Genomic DNA, 16321 nt, shown 5'->3' with positions numbered 1-16321 from the left:
AATGTATACAATGTCAAGAATAGAAAAAGGGGGCGGGGTGGGGGGTACACAGGGATTGGCTTCAGAGAATAAGACTGAACCTGGCTGAGGTAGATAACACCATGGGGCTCTAAAAGCAAAACGCTGTCCTCAATGCCAGTATGTAAAATGACTGCCCTTCTCCAGTGTTCTTATCCTCACGTGCTGCATTCACCATGGCGGTTAGTTTGCATGTGGTAAATTATCCTCTCCAGGCTCCATCCAGTTTTCAGTCCTATGCACTTAAGGAAACACCTTGGCAGACCGGCTGCATGTCTGTACAGAAGAGGCTGTTTATGTCGGCCCCTCCCTGGATCTGCAGCCATGGAACTACTGGTTAGCATGACCCATGCATGCTGGCTTCTCATTTATAGCTCTCTCCACCATCTCCAGCCGATGGTCGCGCGGCTTGCGCGCCGACCCACGGGAACACGGTTTCTGCATCAGGTGTAGCAAGTGATCTTGCAGAAGCCTTACAACCAATTAACGTTCCAAGCCTTGCTAAAATATCAACAAAGGGACGGCTATCCAGGAGAAATGGAAACGCACACCAGACTCCTGTGGGACTGAATAAAAACGGTCGCCATAGGTCCCTATGTTTGAATACTTGGATCCTGTTGGTGGAACTATTTGGGAGGGATTAGGAGGTGCAGCCACGTTGGAGGCTGCCTTAGTTAGGGTTTTACTGCTGTGAACAGACACCATGACCAACTCTTGTAAAAACAACCTATATTTGGGACTGGCTTACAGGTTCAGAAGTTCAGTCCAGATCATCAAGGTGAGAGCATGGCAGCATTGTACACATGGTACAGAACTGAGAGTTCTACATCTTCATCTGAAGGTTGCTATGAGGAGACTGGTTTCCAGGCAGCTAGGGTGAGAGTCTTAAGCCGACGCCCACAGTGACACACCTACTCCAACAAGGCCACACCTCCTAATAGTGCCAGTTCCTAGGCCAAGCATATTCAAACCATGACAGAGGCAGGGTTGAAGGTTTCAAAGGACTCATACTAGTCCCAGTATATCTATATCTATATCTATATCTATATCTATATCTATATCTATATCTATATCTATATCTATATCTATATATCTCTATCTCTATCTCTATCTCTATCTCTATCTCTATCTCTATCTCTATCTCTATATCTATATCTATATCTATATCTATATCTATATATTCATTCTTTTTCTGTCTCTCTGTATCTCTGTCTCTTTCTCCCTCTACCTCCTAACTTCTGTTTGCAGGCCCAGATATGAGCTCTCAGCTGTTCCTACCACCATGCCTTTGCTCCACCATCATGGAGTCTAACCCATAAACCTAATTAAACACTTTCTTTTATAAGGTGTTTTGGTCATAGAGTTTTACCACACCAATGGAAACCTGAATTAAGACAACCAAATATGTAATAGCTAGACTAGAAGCTGCTTAAAATTTCAGACTATCAAAACCCTTGGGGGTTTTAATAACCTCACCACAATTTTTACTTTTAATTACAGAAGAGATAGTTATTCTTAATATACCCCAGAGAAGAAAATGCTGAAATATATAATAGGTGCATGCTATTGAATCATACTTGGATACTTGGTCTGCAGCTGGTAGTATTACTGGGGAGCTGTGGCAGATTTAGGTGGTGGGACCTGGGTGGCCTAAGTTTGCAGATGGGGGTGGGCCTCTGAAGGTGGTACCCATCCCTGATCCTTGTCTTGATCTTTGCTTCCTAGACTACTAAGGCATAGCCACGTGCTTCTGTCTCCATGAACTACTCCTCTGTGCCTTCCCCACCACAATTCACTGCAACTCTGAAACTGACCCCCCAAATCTCCCCCATTACTTTGTTCTTCCAGATACTGTGAGTTAATCTATGGCAAGTGAACTAATATGGTACAAATACAGAATACTAAACCAATGCTCTTCAATGCCCACACACACACAATGTGCTTTGCCATTCTAATCATTAGCACCAATATAGTGAGGAAGTGCTCTCAAGATCAGAGCCCTCCTTTTCTCCTCCCTCCATCCCTCCATTCCTACTTCCCTTCCACAAGTTGCAGAAAGTTTTCCCTCCTCTGCATCACTTCTCATTCTGCGTTGCTTAAATAACAGTAGGAAATTGGCCATGAAGACCTTTAATGCATGCCCTAGGCAGGCATAGGCAGGCAAGGTGTCAGTGATTACCAGACCAGCCTGGTGTGGAGAGTTCCAGGCCAGCCAAGGATGCATAGTGAGACCCAATCTCAAAAACAAACAAACAAACAGTAGGCACAAGCATGTTTCCCAGTCAAAGGCATCTTCACACCTGATCCTCTCTGGAGGTGTGTGTGGACTCAAGTGCAAAGCCAGCTACAGCTGGGGCTTCTTAACATTGCAACTGGAGAGAGATGTGTGCAAACAAATGAGCTGTATTGAACAGCGGGTGCTGGACAGTGAGACCTGTTGAGTGATATTCTCAATGCACAGAACTGTTTGTGCATTTGCCTTCAGAGGTCATTTGCATACCAGCCTTTCTTCTCCTGTCTTCAAAGCAGCAGATAAGAAAAAGAGCATTCTCAGAGGTACCTAATGCTGGGACAAATTCCTGACTGACCAGAGGGAACTGTAAAGGGAATGCCATGCTTAGGGCCAGTGGGAAAGAAATGAGAAGTCCTCTGAGGACCCCAAAAATCATTATCCTGGGTGACCACACCAGTTTCCTCTGCTTTATTGAAAAAAGTACAGAACGACCCCTGGCCTGTGACAGAGGTGACTCACAGCTGCTGTGTGAAACGAGTCAATGCACTGCGGAACACACTAACTGCTATGAAGATCTGCCACCATTGGGGCTCCCAAGAGCCTGCCTCTTTCTCACACTCTAGGGCTGTCTAACACCTAAGCAGATCCACCAGGCGCAGGTATGGCTCCTTAGCCGACAGAAGGATCAGTTCTAGCCGACTGGGCAATTCTAATCCCTGAGGGCTTTAAAAGCATTTGTTTTGATTTAAATGTGTATTTGGTGTTTTGCCTGCATGTGTGTTGGTGTGAGGGTGTCAGATCTTGGAATTACAGACAGCTGCAAGCCACCATGTATGGGTACTGGGAATTGAACTCAGGCCCTCTGGAAGAACAGTCAGTGCCCTTAACCGCTGAGCCATCTCTCCAGCTCCCCTACCCTCCCCTGATGACTTTAAAAGAATGGAATTGATCACTTTTAAAGAACTTTAAACTGTTACACCAAGAGAGCAAAAGAAGAGGGAGGAGCCTGCCATGGTAGTGCACCTTTAATCCCAGTACTCAGGAGGCAGAGGGGGATCTCCAGGGGTTCAGGGTCACCATGGTCTACTTATGCTCAAGGCCTGCCAAAGCTGCATTGTAAGATGTTGCCTCGAAGGAGGGAGGGGAAAGGGGAGAGAAAGGAGGAAGAGGAAGAGGAGAAGGAGGAAAGGGAGGAGGAGGGGAGGGAGAAGAAAGGAAGAACGGAAATCTGAGATCTATGAAATGGCTTTCTCTTTCACGACTTACCCTTGTTTTAACATTAAAAATGTTCGATAGTACTAAACAGTTAACGCATCTACTTTCCCTCTTATGTATTCAAACAGGATGAATAACCCTGGAAGGTGTGTCTTGTCTACACTGTGGAGTTGTGTGCTGCTGGGAGCCTGGCTTGTCCCAGTCACCATGCCCAGAAACACTTGGCATCCCTCCTCCTGTGACCTTGTGTATGCACACGTCCATGCCCCAGACGTCCTGCCCTCTTTTTCATTTGTCTCCTCCCATCTTAGTGACTGTGAGCGCGGCTTAATTTAGACCCCACCTTCTTTCCTTAATCCAGGCCGTTGCCAACCTTTTCCCCAAACTTCTTCATTCTCAACTCCCTCTTGTCCCGGAATTGGTTCCGTGTACTTATGAAGTTAAATTTCAAATATGTACACTATATACCCTGCCTAACGTTCCTGAGTTCTTCAGGAAGCACCAGGCTGGCAAAGGGGGCCAACATGGTTTTGTCCCTTCTTTCCCATTCACACCCCCTGAGATCTTTTTTTGGAGAGAATCCATGGCCTCCGACCTGGGGAAAGATTCCTGTGGACAGGGATGTGATGCTCATCCCTTGGCCAGCACTGTTCTAGGTGTTCTACAGGCAAAGAGACTCCATCTCATTTAATGACAGATTAGGGAACGGGTTTCTTGTATTAATTAAAATTACAGAGCCATGCCTGCTAACTGCACATTCTTATTACCAACAAAGAACAGGATGGGTGTTTGGGTAAAAAGCCCAATGACAACCTCCACAGAAGCCAGTCAGGCCGTGCCTTTCAAGGACACAGAGATTAGAGTTTAAATACAGTGTGCACAGAGCACCCAGCCACCATCCAGCCTGCTTCATTACCTCTGGACTTAGGGAGGACCTCTTAACATAAATCGTTTAGGTGACACCTTGTGGCCTCCATTCTCAGACACGGTACTCCGTTCTCCTCAGCCCCACCTTATTCACGATTTGACAAATTCACGTCTGACTTTGCCATTAGGTCACAGGCTGAACAGACAACAGTGCACGCAGGTGTTTGACAACAGTTTCCACAGCGCTGATGGTACTTTTAAGCTTTGCTAACTTTTGAAAACAATTCTTTCAACAAACAAACAAAAAAACCTTACACAAAGAAGGTAGAAAGTGGGGTTGGGGATTTAGCTCAGTGGTAGAGCGCTTGCCTAGCAAGCTTAAGGCCCTGGGTTCGGTCCCCAGCTCCGAGAAAAAAAAAAAAAAGGTAGAAAATGTTTCACAGATAGGAAGGAAGTGGTGGGGGGACGACGGGAGGGATGGAGGGAGGAAAGGGAGGAAGTTGTGCTTTTAAATATTTTAATTTTAAAGTTGTTTTAGGTTGACTGACTTTATTTGCCTGAGTGTTTGCCCGTGTGCAAGCATGTGCGTCACATGCATGCCTGGTGTTCTGAGACACTTCTCAGAGGAAAACGCTGGCTCTCTTGGAACCAGAGTTAATGGATGAGCCATTTTGCAGGTGCTGAGAACTGAACCTGGGTCCTCGGGGAGAGCAGCCATTACCTGCTGAGTCATCTCTCCCCACAACGCACTCTTGAGTTGTTTGGGTAGATGTGGCCATACTGGAGCAAGACAACAAACAGGATCACAGAGACCGAAGCTGATTAAGGGCGAAAACCACCAGAAAAAAATAAACCTGCAGCTCCAAGAATCCCGAAACGATTTCCTCATCAAGAAAACTCGAGGCGAGAGCCCTGCGAGGTTAGGGTTGCTCTGTAGGGGGGAGCAAAGCCTAGAAGGCAGCATTTTTGTGTCCAGAGTTTTGTTGCTGCAGGTACCCAGCGGCCAAAGTCAGCAAGAAAAGCAACTGGGGATCCTTACAAATACATTCCTTGTTGTTTTAGTCTTGGAGGGGGGGATCTGATGCTTCTGAAAGCAGAGAATGAATAGGAAAAAAAAACAAAACACAGCAGGGCATGCCCCAGCCTCAGCACTGGCTCCCACCCAGGTCCTCATAGGGAAGAGCTGGCTGATGATCTGGGGGAGAGAGGGGACTGTGGACTTTCCTCAGCAGGCTCAAAGCCTATTGGACAGCCACAGTGGCCTCTGTGAAGCCCACAGAGGACAGGTGTCTGGGACCCAGTCGCCGTGAGCTAGCCCTGGAACTCTCTTGTCTTAGGAGCAAATGCTTTAGGACACACACATATACAGCCCCGACCACTGCCTTCGAGGAGAATCCAGCACGTCCAGAGCCACATGGGGAAGGACATAGCCGTTTGAAGGTTTCAGTAGCTTTAGTCGCTCTCAGTTTTCTCCTTTTAAAAAGAAACACCACAGAACTATAGAGTAAACAGATCTCCATTTCCAAACTGTGGAAAGGATGAAGGTGGGTAATATGAAGGCTTTTGTCATTTGAATGCCAGTTTGCTGCCCCCTTGAGACTTAAATGTGTTTCCTTTACCTACTATTAATGCCTCTGTTTAAAGACTCCAGACCTGTGGCACCTTGGACCCATCCATCCACTTCCTGCTGACTAATAAACTACTGTCTCTATCCCTTTCTTCCTTTGGCTGCCTACCCCAGCCTCTAGACTCCTCTTGTGCATCTCTATCAGGAGGTGACAACTGGCATTGGGGAGAGAGGCGAAGGAGGAGAGAACACTCAGCTCTTCAGTTTCACCTCCGATTGGCAGAGAGAACAAAGGCCTCGGAAGTATACATAATAAGAATTTGCTGTTTTCAGCCCAACGGTAAATGCACATTTTTTTCTATACCGATCCTCACCCACTTCAGAAAGGTGGCTACGTACAGATTACGAAGACAGAAGCTGAATGGCCAGCCCACGGCTCCTGTTTAAGCTGGAGTTCAGCAGGGTCCATTCTCAGAGTGGATCCATTTCCCCGGGTCTGAAGCTGCACTCCTGTACCCATGGATCAACACTAATTTCTCTTCATCATTATCACATGGACCAACTGCCGTGCAGGGAAGCCAGAGCCTAGGGTTGGGAGCAAAGATAAAGCCCAGTGTCCACGTCAACACCGATCGCTCAGCCTGTTTAGGTCGGTTTCCCTTTTACAATGACCAGCGTGAACTGGAATGCCTCTAAACCCTCTCTTTCTAGATCCAGCCCTCTCTTTCTAGATCTCCATTCGTCCAGACATCCCTTGCGTAGTTCCTATGCACGAGGCTGACCTATGCGCTCCTTCGATTCACAGCTCACTGACACGGAGGCTGTGGAACAGACTTGCCCTGGAGTTCGCCTCACTTAGAGCTGAGCATGACTCTGCAGTTTAGAAAGGAATGCTGGCAGCACCTACTGGATAGGGGGTGCATGTAAAGTCTGTGATGTTAGGGTGAGGTCACCAAGTACTGCTGATGACTCTTGTCACCCTTGCTGTCTCTATGAGACCTCCAGAGCAGACCCTTTCCTCTCCCTCTCACTTTCAAAACTAGGCCGAGCCAGTCCCCACTGTTCTGAGAGTTGACCCCCAACCCAGTCCAACTTGTATTTTCCCTTCTCTGCTTAAAAGGAAAAGGTTTCTAGAGTACACACTAACACGTCAATGTCATACATCTTAGAGCTTGGTTGGACAGTGTCTTACACTACAGGGGTGTAAGAAAGAACACTGGCTCCATTCCCATAGAACCCTGGTTTGGTTCCCAGCACACACACAACACTCATAAGTGTCTATAATTCCAGTTCCAGGAGGTCAGATGCTCCATTCTGGCTCTGAAGGTTCCAGGCCTGGTGCAAGACACCCGGGCAGGCAAAAGAGCCACACACAGAAAAGAACTTCGTTAAATTAAGACGTCATGCACTACTCGAAGGCTGGGTGGATGGCTAGTCTTAAGCTCTTGAAGACAGAACTCGGAACTTTTCTATGTGTACATCAGAGGTTAGCACGTGACTTTCTTTCTGTGTTGTAATTTAAAGGGACATGATCGATTGAGCTGACGAGGGACACAGTTGTGATGTTTCCATTCTCCACCTGACGGGATTCAGAATCACACCTCTGGGTAGCATCGAGCAGTGTCCTTCTGGTAGCTGAGAGGGAGGACACTCTGAGCAGAGGCACCACCACCCATGGGCTGGGTCCCACACCGGCAGAGAGAGGAAGGCGCACTTCACAGCAGCTGCTGCTCTTACTCATCCCAAGGGTTCCTTGGAACTGGGGTTCACCAGAACCTTCTTGAACCAGTTCCTAATTTTATTTGTTTCCTCCGAAGTACAATCCTGACATGGGCACAGTCCTGCAGTCATGTTAGGACAAGGTTACCTTGTCCAAGCAACCCATTCAAGAACACTGCTTTTCGGAGTTGACAAGTGTATGTTAATGCTTAGCCCGTTGACAGGAGTGGTCTCTGGAAACGCTGAGGCTGCTGCCAGAGGGCACAGCAGATAGGAACGGACACCGCGAACGGGCAGGGCGGGGCTCATGGGCGGTGGCTTTACTTCCTTATACCTGTGCTTTCTAGGTGCTCCATTCTCTCTCTCTAATCTACCTTCATCCCCACTCAACCTCCCATGAAGCTTGTGCAACCAAACGGCCCTCTTGCCTCAGAGGGAGCCTGAGCTCTGGGAAGTCCTGAGGCTTGTAAGAAACGGAGCCACCACAGACACGACCTTTAAAATGGAACACACGTGGAAAGGAGAAAATGGCTCTAAACAATTAGAAAGCTTCCTGCAGTTTTAGTCAATAAACACGCACAGTTCAATCTGCTCTTCCATTAATAATGAACTCAGAGAAAAGGCCACGGTGCTATCTGCCCACAGAAGCATGAGAATATTCATGACTTCATGTTACAGAAGTTGAAAACTCAAAATATCAAGAATGTGACACTCTTGCATCAAGTAATATAATAAAACACCGACAATCTATAAACGTTAGAGTTGAGAGGCGTGCTTTCCTTAGACAGGGACAGAGCATTCAGTGGGCTGTCACAGAGACACTAAAAGCAAGACTGGTCTAGAGCCCTGAAGTACCTCAGTTATCATGTTCCCTCAGTGAAGTGAGCAGTAAGCTAAACACCCCTTATGAGTAAAAATTTCAAGTGACCCAACATGTTCTTTGTGCGGACACTTACACGAAACGTCTCAAGACATAGCATGGGTTAATAGCTGGCTCAAAGACCGGTCACTCCAATCTCATGGGTTCAACCCACTTGCTGATTCTCTCCTTGACAGACACGTGTCAGACGCAGATCCCAGAGAGAGGTGAGCAGTGGTGTGCACTGTGACCTGGTTTATTCAGTTAACGGCTCTCAGCTTCGTGAGACATTCACTTACAGGTCTAGAGCTAGCTGGCAGTCAGACACCTTGTTACTAGCACAGAGTTCTATGCTAATTCATAAGCCTGCTAACTGCACCTCGGACTTAAAGCTATGGAGCAGGACTCTGTTCTATCGCCAGCAGCTACCCATTCTGAAGGGAATCCCGCAGAAAGATGGACGGGAACTTCGGAAATAGAGGCATTAGATACAATTCCTCTGAATTCTGCTGGAAATAATCAGTTATGCATAATTTTGTGGGTGCTCAAGTGATAAGTGTTAAACCTTCATGTTCTACAATTACTTCCTCCACCTAAGCATAAGTCTGCTGCTGACCAGGCTCTGGTGCTCTTTTTTTTTTTTTCTTTTTTTCGGAGCTGGGGACCGAACCCAGGGCCTTGTGCCTGCTAGGCAAGCGCTCTACCACTGAGCTAAATCCCCAACCCCTCTGGTGCTCTTAAGGTATCACTGACATCATGGATAAAACCCTTCTCCACTGTGTAGCACTGGTCTGAGAGCCTCAGAGCCCAATCAGTGAATGGCAACTGCAGAGTCACCCACACGTTCCAAATTCCTCAGGTCTACAACCCATGTCCACAGTGAGTCCACGGCCTGTGGACCTACTGCCTCACAGATTACATGTGTGCTCTGGTCACATCTGCACCCTTTGCAGCTCTCTGCAGATGCACCCCAGTCTCTGTTAGGATTGCCCGAGCACTGCAGACCACAGGTTAGCAGGCTCTCCGTATCCCTGGGAATAAGAATGCTTGGAGCAGGGCTTCTCAACCCAATTTCTCCTGTTTCCTAAGTCTCTTCTGGAAGCTCCATCTCTTCATGCTGCTTTACTGTTAGAGCCTCCTAGAAGCCCTGTACTTCGTGTGCTCGCACACACGCCGAGCTAACGGAAAGACACGATCCTGCTGAACACCTGCTATCATCTCCCCAGTGTCAGACAGACTGTAAGCCAACAAATGGCCATTTAACAGACCGTGAAACTGAGCCAGAATCCACAAAGCTCACTAGAGGGAAAGCACGACTCAAACTCTGACCACAGGCTACCAAAAACCACAACGGTCTTTTCATCGTTTCATCATGAGGCCAGCAATGTCTGACTACAGTAAAATCCATCCCATATTGCAGGAAAAAAAATGGATAAGGTGGGGCTGTAGCCAAGCGGTAAGTTGCCTGCATGGTGTCTAAAACTCCAGATTTGAACCCTCGCACAGGAAAACAAAGAAACAAACTAAATCCATGTTGGGATGATGTTAACCGATCAATGGTAATTTATATCAGTGGGGGTGTGAGGAACAGAATGATGAAATTCACGCTTGTCTCCTTAGCTTTGATGACAAACCTAGGATACTTTTTCTTTCTAAGAGAAGGTGTGTTTACTTTTATCTTACGTGTTTGGGCTTTTGCCTACATGCGTGTCTACATCACGTGAGCACAGTGACAACGGAAACCACAAGGGGGCGTCGGAGCCTTCGGAACTGGAGTTGCCGAAGGCTGGGAGCTGCCTCTGGGTGATAAGAACAGAACCCCAGTCCTCTGGAAGAGGAGGCTCTTACCACGCACCCGTCCCTCCAGCCCTTATTTGTAATTCAACTGAGAGCTGCCCGGGAGAAGACGAGCCCTATGCTTGGTTGGTTTCTAGCAAATACATATACACACACACACATATTAATTAATTGGTTAATTAATTAATATATTAATGCAACTATTTGCAAACATTCCCTGTTTCATTGCGAGCATATCACTGCTCTTTCTTACTCAAGTAAGGAGGGGACTTAAACCATGGAGAGATAACTTTTAAAATTCCCCCAAAGAAGGTTCTAAGGACCGCCTACCGACTCAAATCACGGAACGAGGTGGGAACACCATCCTAATTACTTTACCACATGAATTTAACCAAGACGACAGAACCTGCCGGTGATAAAGGAAACCAGCTCCGCTCTCACTTGTGAGCTGGTGTAAAAGTCCTAACAAAAACTCCACTAAGTCAGATGAGGGGCATTATACAGCACATCGTCATAGTCCGGCAAAGAAAGGCGACCTAAGACTAATGCATCTGCTACGACGTCGCAGTATCAGGACGTATGACAGTCCGGGCTTTCAGTGAGAAGCCTCAAATGTTATTTTTGCCAAATTGAATAAAGTGTTACAGGTGTTTATAAAGTGATTAAGCTCTGTTTAGAAATGTGCACATGAATCTGAGATCATGAAACAAAAGAAACATCGGCCTTCAAATATTTTTTCATTCTCACATATCATGAAAAAAAAATTATCCCATCTCTTCCTGGATGTTCTTGACACTGACGCCTCTACTCCTGCGAGAATCACTGTGAGATACTTAACGGTTTCCAGAGTGAATATCTTCACTATGAGCCCTTTTTAGTTCCTGAGAAACGTTAATCCACACTCAGGAAGCCACTGCCCAGAAACTGTGAAAGCAGCATGTCTACGACAGAGGCTTGGGTTTTTAATTTTAAAGTTTTTGGTTTTTGCAGTTATGAGGGCATCATCAGGAATAACGGCTAAATTGGTATTGAGAATCCTGGCCTCTATTTTACTCATTGTTCATAGAGACCCCATAGGCCTTTAACGGCAACACTGGTCAGAAACACTATAGAAGGGTTATTGTTGTTTTGTTTTTAGTTTTTTGTTTTGTTTTGTTTTGTTTTTTTGGAATTAAACTGAGGCTGACTCCAAAATTATGAGACTCTGTATGGAGTTAATCTAAGATGTCCTATTTTTTTGTTTGTTTGGGATTTTTTTTTTTTTTTGGTAAAAACAATTATCTCATATTCGAGCCTTATCAATACAGGAGACACTTAGAGAATTATAGTGTTTAGATGGCACTAAGGCAACGACACGGGCTGTTCATGGAGACACCACTAACACACCCGGCCTGGAGCCTCAGTAGCTCACCACTGCAGCCCACTATGGACACAGCCCTGGGGTGTCAGGAGTTAGATGAAAACTCAAACACCCTCTCACCAGGCACGTGATGCAAAGGCTGAGGCAGGAGGACAGAGAATTCAGACCAGCTTGCCCTAGGGTAATCAGATCCTACCTCAAATAAACAACAGATTACCATCCTTGAGGCCAGAAAATGCCTTGGTAACTACACTTGGTGCCCTGGCCCGCACACGGTGCCTGCTAATTCCCTTAGCGAGTGAGAGCTGATCTCCAAATACCCGTTAAAAATACAAACGAAAGGAGGGAAGGTTTGCAATTCTCTTGTTCACATTGCGACCAAGGCTCCACTACAGCACTTGGCATTGCTTTTCCTATGGAAATGCTAAATAATGTCTCGGGTCTTTCTCCATCCTATCTACTGAAAGACACACCCGAGAAGGGGACTGACCTGTGGAGAAGATGAGGACCGTGTTGTTCCAGAGCCCTCGGCTTTTCAAGGCTTTGGTGACATTCCCCACTGCTTCGTCCAGGAGGGACACCATCCCTGCATAAATACGTCTGTGCTTGTCTTGGATGAAGTCATATGGCTCCATGTACTCCTCGGGGACCTGCAGGGGATCGTGGACAGACTGGAAAGCAAGGTAGAGGAACAGTGGCTGCGGAGAGAAGTTGTAAAGCGCACATCAGTTAAAAGGAATGGAGGCTTTAAATACGAAACACAAGACAGTCAAGATTTCTCAGTTCATAGGAATAATTTTAAGACAAGCTACAGAGTGTACACCAAAACGTCTGTGAATCGCATGTGTGATAAGAACTCACACCCAGAGTATATAAGCAGTTCAGCAATAAAAGATAATTTACTTAAGTACAGAGAATGTAAATGGGCATTTCTCCAAAGACGACGAAACAAACGTCCAGAGCCAGGGACTCTGTGTTTTCGAAGCCTAGATGTGTCACCACTGATGGTTTAGTTGTGTAAGCTGTGATTAAAAAATATTCTGAACTTTATTTTAAATACAGTACGGTAATCTTTAATAAACTACAGTAAAACACCACTGCGTCATACCCATTAGGATGCTTGGACTTTTCAAAATAGAAGGCAAAAAAGTTGCTGTGGAGAAAGGAGCCAGCAGGAATGCAAGGCACAGCACGCAGACACTGAAAAGGCAGCACGAAGTTCCTTAGCATCACACAAAGCTGCGGAGCCACGTGGTCCTGCTATCCCGGTAAACCCACGGAAGCCCATGGCCATGTGAGCTGGGCATGGACGCTCACTGCAGCACTGTTCACAGTGGCCAAGCGTTCGGGGGACTCAATGCTCACAGACCGAGGGTGCGGAAACAGAATTCAGAACATCTTTGATCACAGTGTATACCAATAAACCATCGGTGATGATACATTTGGGCTTTGAAAACACGGAGAGAAAAGAGACCTCGCCTTGTATTGCATTGATTTAAATATTCTGAAGAGGCAAGTCTGTGGAGACAGAAAGTGCATGTCTGTGGCTATGGGGAATTCTGGGGAGAGGGATGACGAGGGACTACTAGGGGTAGAAGTTTCTATGGAGAGTGATAAGAGGTTTTAAAACTAGACCATGGTGATGATCAAACGCCTCTTAGGCTTCCTAGCTAATTGTATACTTTTAAGTGAGTGAATTTTACCATATGCAAATTATGCCTCAGTAAATTGGTTCAAAAGATGACAAGACCCAGAATAAATTTTGAAGGTCAAAGTCCTAGAATGGGGCAGAAGGCTCTGACCCAAATCAACAACAATCTCAACAACACACCACATATGAATGCTTCATACAGAAAACACAGGTAATAATCTGGCTACTGTATCTCATTTAACACTCAAAGCCATCCTGTTATATCCATTTCACAGATGAGGTAATCGAGGCTCCAAAAGGTTAGACAGTATGCCCAGGTGCCACCTGTCACCTCAGTGTTACAATGTTGCCATGCACCAACGGATAAATCAGCTAAAAAATAAAGAGAACTTTACAGGGTTTTGTTTAACACATTTTTGAGGAAACAGTGTCTTGTTAGATTTTGATTGTTAGATTGAACCAAATAAATGTAAGGCCAATGTAATTACTGGAAATTAGAAATGTGATCCACAGGTTCTGTTTTTTTCTCTACACCAACTCGGAACCCTCAGCATCTGAGGTATTCCAAGTCAGCCTTTTTCCTTAGGGGGCCTCTCTGCAGATATCTCCCACACCGTGCTTTACAGAACTTTTCAACATGTTTAAAACCCTCAAAGAGACAGTAATAAGTAGCTTTGATCCAAGAATAAGCACATTTTTGAATGAAGGAGGCGAAAAGGCAGATGGGAGAAACTCACTTTACTTTTCATTGTAAATTACACAGTGTGCGCCAATCAGTGAGGGGTGGAGACATGTGAGAAGGAGGACTAGCCTTACTGGGAGCTTCCACAGACACCCTGACGTTTATTTGGAGTTCAGATATTTTGAATTAAATGTTAAAATTAAATGTACACTTTTTCCATGAAAAAATATTTCAAATTCCTACTCTTAACGTCTACACCAACACTCCTGACACCGTTTTGCTCTGACTGTGCCTCTCCTCCACACACACACTTTCTACTCCACCCAGATAGGTCATGCTGACACTCGGGGGTCCCTCTGGACAGAGGTGAAGCTGGCCAGTCAGGTGTCTGCTGTCTTTCCTTCCTCATCCTGAGCAGTTCAGGGCAGTCTGCTGTGGGGCGAACAACTCCACACATTTTTATAGCTCTGGGTCACCAGGAGCTGTGTACAGCCCATTTCACCAGGTTAGAGGACCAATGAAACACACTTTATATACTCCCCGCGCCCACTTTGTCTTATTGTTGGAGACAGGGTCTCTCTATGTAGCCTGGCTGGCCTAGAACTCGCTATGTAGACCAGGCTAGCCCCAAACTCAGAGAGATCCACCTACCTCTGCCTTCCCAGTGCTTGGGTTAAAAGTGTGTATATAAATTTTTTGCATATTTATATTGCCACTATAAATCAAGTTTTCAGCACCCAGAAGATGAACTTTATTCATGGACAACCCACTTTCCAACTTCGCCAAGTGGAAGATTTACTATAGTATTTTTAATGTTCTTTATGTATATGGGTGTTTTGTCTGCAAATATGTCTGTGCACCATGTGCATGCAATACCCACAGAGGCCAAAAGAGGGCATCAGCTCCCCTGGAACTGGAGTTGTGAGCCACCCTATGGGCACTGGGAACTGAACCAGATCCTCTGTAAGAGCAGCCAGTGTTCTTAACCATTCAGCCATGTCTCCAGTCCCACTGTGCTAATTTTAAATTATGGAGGGAGGGGAGAATGGTAGCCTTTGTACTTCTTGGTAGCCTGATGAAAAGGACAATTATCTAAGGCTTGAAGGTTCTCCAACCACCACCAGTACCTTGCCTGCAGCCACTAGCTCTTGGGGTCCTCCTAGAGGAAAGCTGTCTTCAGTCTCTCCCCACCTGTCAGGTGGAACCCCAGTTCACTGCCCAGAGCAAATAGCTTACATCTGGGGATTGTGTGAGCATCTATGGACATGAGGTCTTAGCCTTGGAGAGAGGCCCCTTCTCACCTCACCGACTCCTGACTCACACTGAAGTCCTGCCCCATATTAACCCCTGCCAGTTCCTGTTTCTTTGGTATTTTCTTGGTTCCAAACTCTTACACTGATCAGCTTAGTCAGAGCTGCCAACTTTACCCCAACCCTAACTGTGACGCCATCGACCATCCTAAGACTATAAACTGGAATCCTGGTCGGGAAGGCATGACTAGACATTTAAGTATCACTTGAAACCCAGACTTGATTATCTGCATACTCATATTGAAGATGCTAACAGATCTTTCCCCTTTCCTATTATGCCCCATGGCTCCTAAGATCTGAACTCTAAACCCTCGCTATGGAAAGAAGTCACATATCACTAAGGAGGAAAACCTTATTTTTATGTCTTCATAGCTTTTCCTAATTCAAAGTATAAATGGGAAAAACATGAACACACTTTGAAACTGCTTTTCTATCTCTGACATCCGAATTAAGACATTTCTTCCCAGCTTGTACTCACACAAAGAAAGTTTCCACTAGGCGTTAGTGTTTGTTTTCCTTAGGAAGCTTCTAGTAGATTAGATGTAGAGATTATTTTTTTTAAAGTTATTCAAAGTACTGGTGTGCTATTTTTTAACAGAAAGCCGTGTTATGGATATGAATATATTACTTTCTTTTTATAGTGCTACTATTATGTGAGTCACCCTGACATCAAAGAGGAAGGATGTCCCTTCCTGACACATGTAAAGCCATTAGCAGCGTCCCCACACACAGAATCAGTAACTCAACTGTTACAGGACAGCTCTGGCGGTTTTCTCCTTCAACTGCCCCTTAAAAGCAAGGACATCTTCAGTTGGCTTGTGAACACTTCATGTGAATTCCTTCAATGATTTCCATCTTAGAACAAAGGCCACGTTAGTCTATACCCGGCACCTGATAGCCTGGCACAGAATTACGTTAAATCCTGGGGAAAGATGCTGCACAGATGCAGCTTCTGAAACCAGGGACTCACACCACTGCCTCGGGAACTGAAACTGGGAGCATCTGTGTGCAGGAGCTGCCTTGTGAAAATGGCTGGGCTGCTA

The 16321-nt window shown here is 45.9% G+C and overlaps 1 protein-coding gene across 1 annotated transcript in view; it reads right to left on the bottom strand.

Moving 5' to 3' along the window:
* The window catches only part of Arsb (arylsulfatase B), a 158457-nt gene that overhangs the window by 120908 nt on the left and 21228 nt on the right, over nt 1–16321 (bottom strand). Inside the window, 1 exon segment of the mRNA NM_033443.1 lies at nt 12126–12333. Coding sequence (NP_254278.1) covers nt 12126–12333 — 208 coding nt within the window.

The sequence above is a fragment of the Rattus norvegicus genome, chromosome 2, assembly GCF_021556685.1.
Source record: "Rattus norvegicus strain SHRSP/BbbUtx chromosome 2, alternate assembly SHRSP_T2T, whole genome shotgun sequence".
In the NCBI taxonomy this organism is placed as follows: Eukaryota; Metazoa; Chordata; class Mammalia; order Rodentia; family Muridae; genus Rattus; species Rattus norvegicus.
The sequence above is the reverse complement of the archived record's forward strand: the minus strand, read 5'-3'. Positions and strand labels throughout refer to the sequence as shown.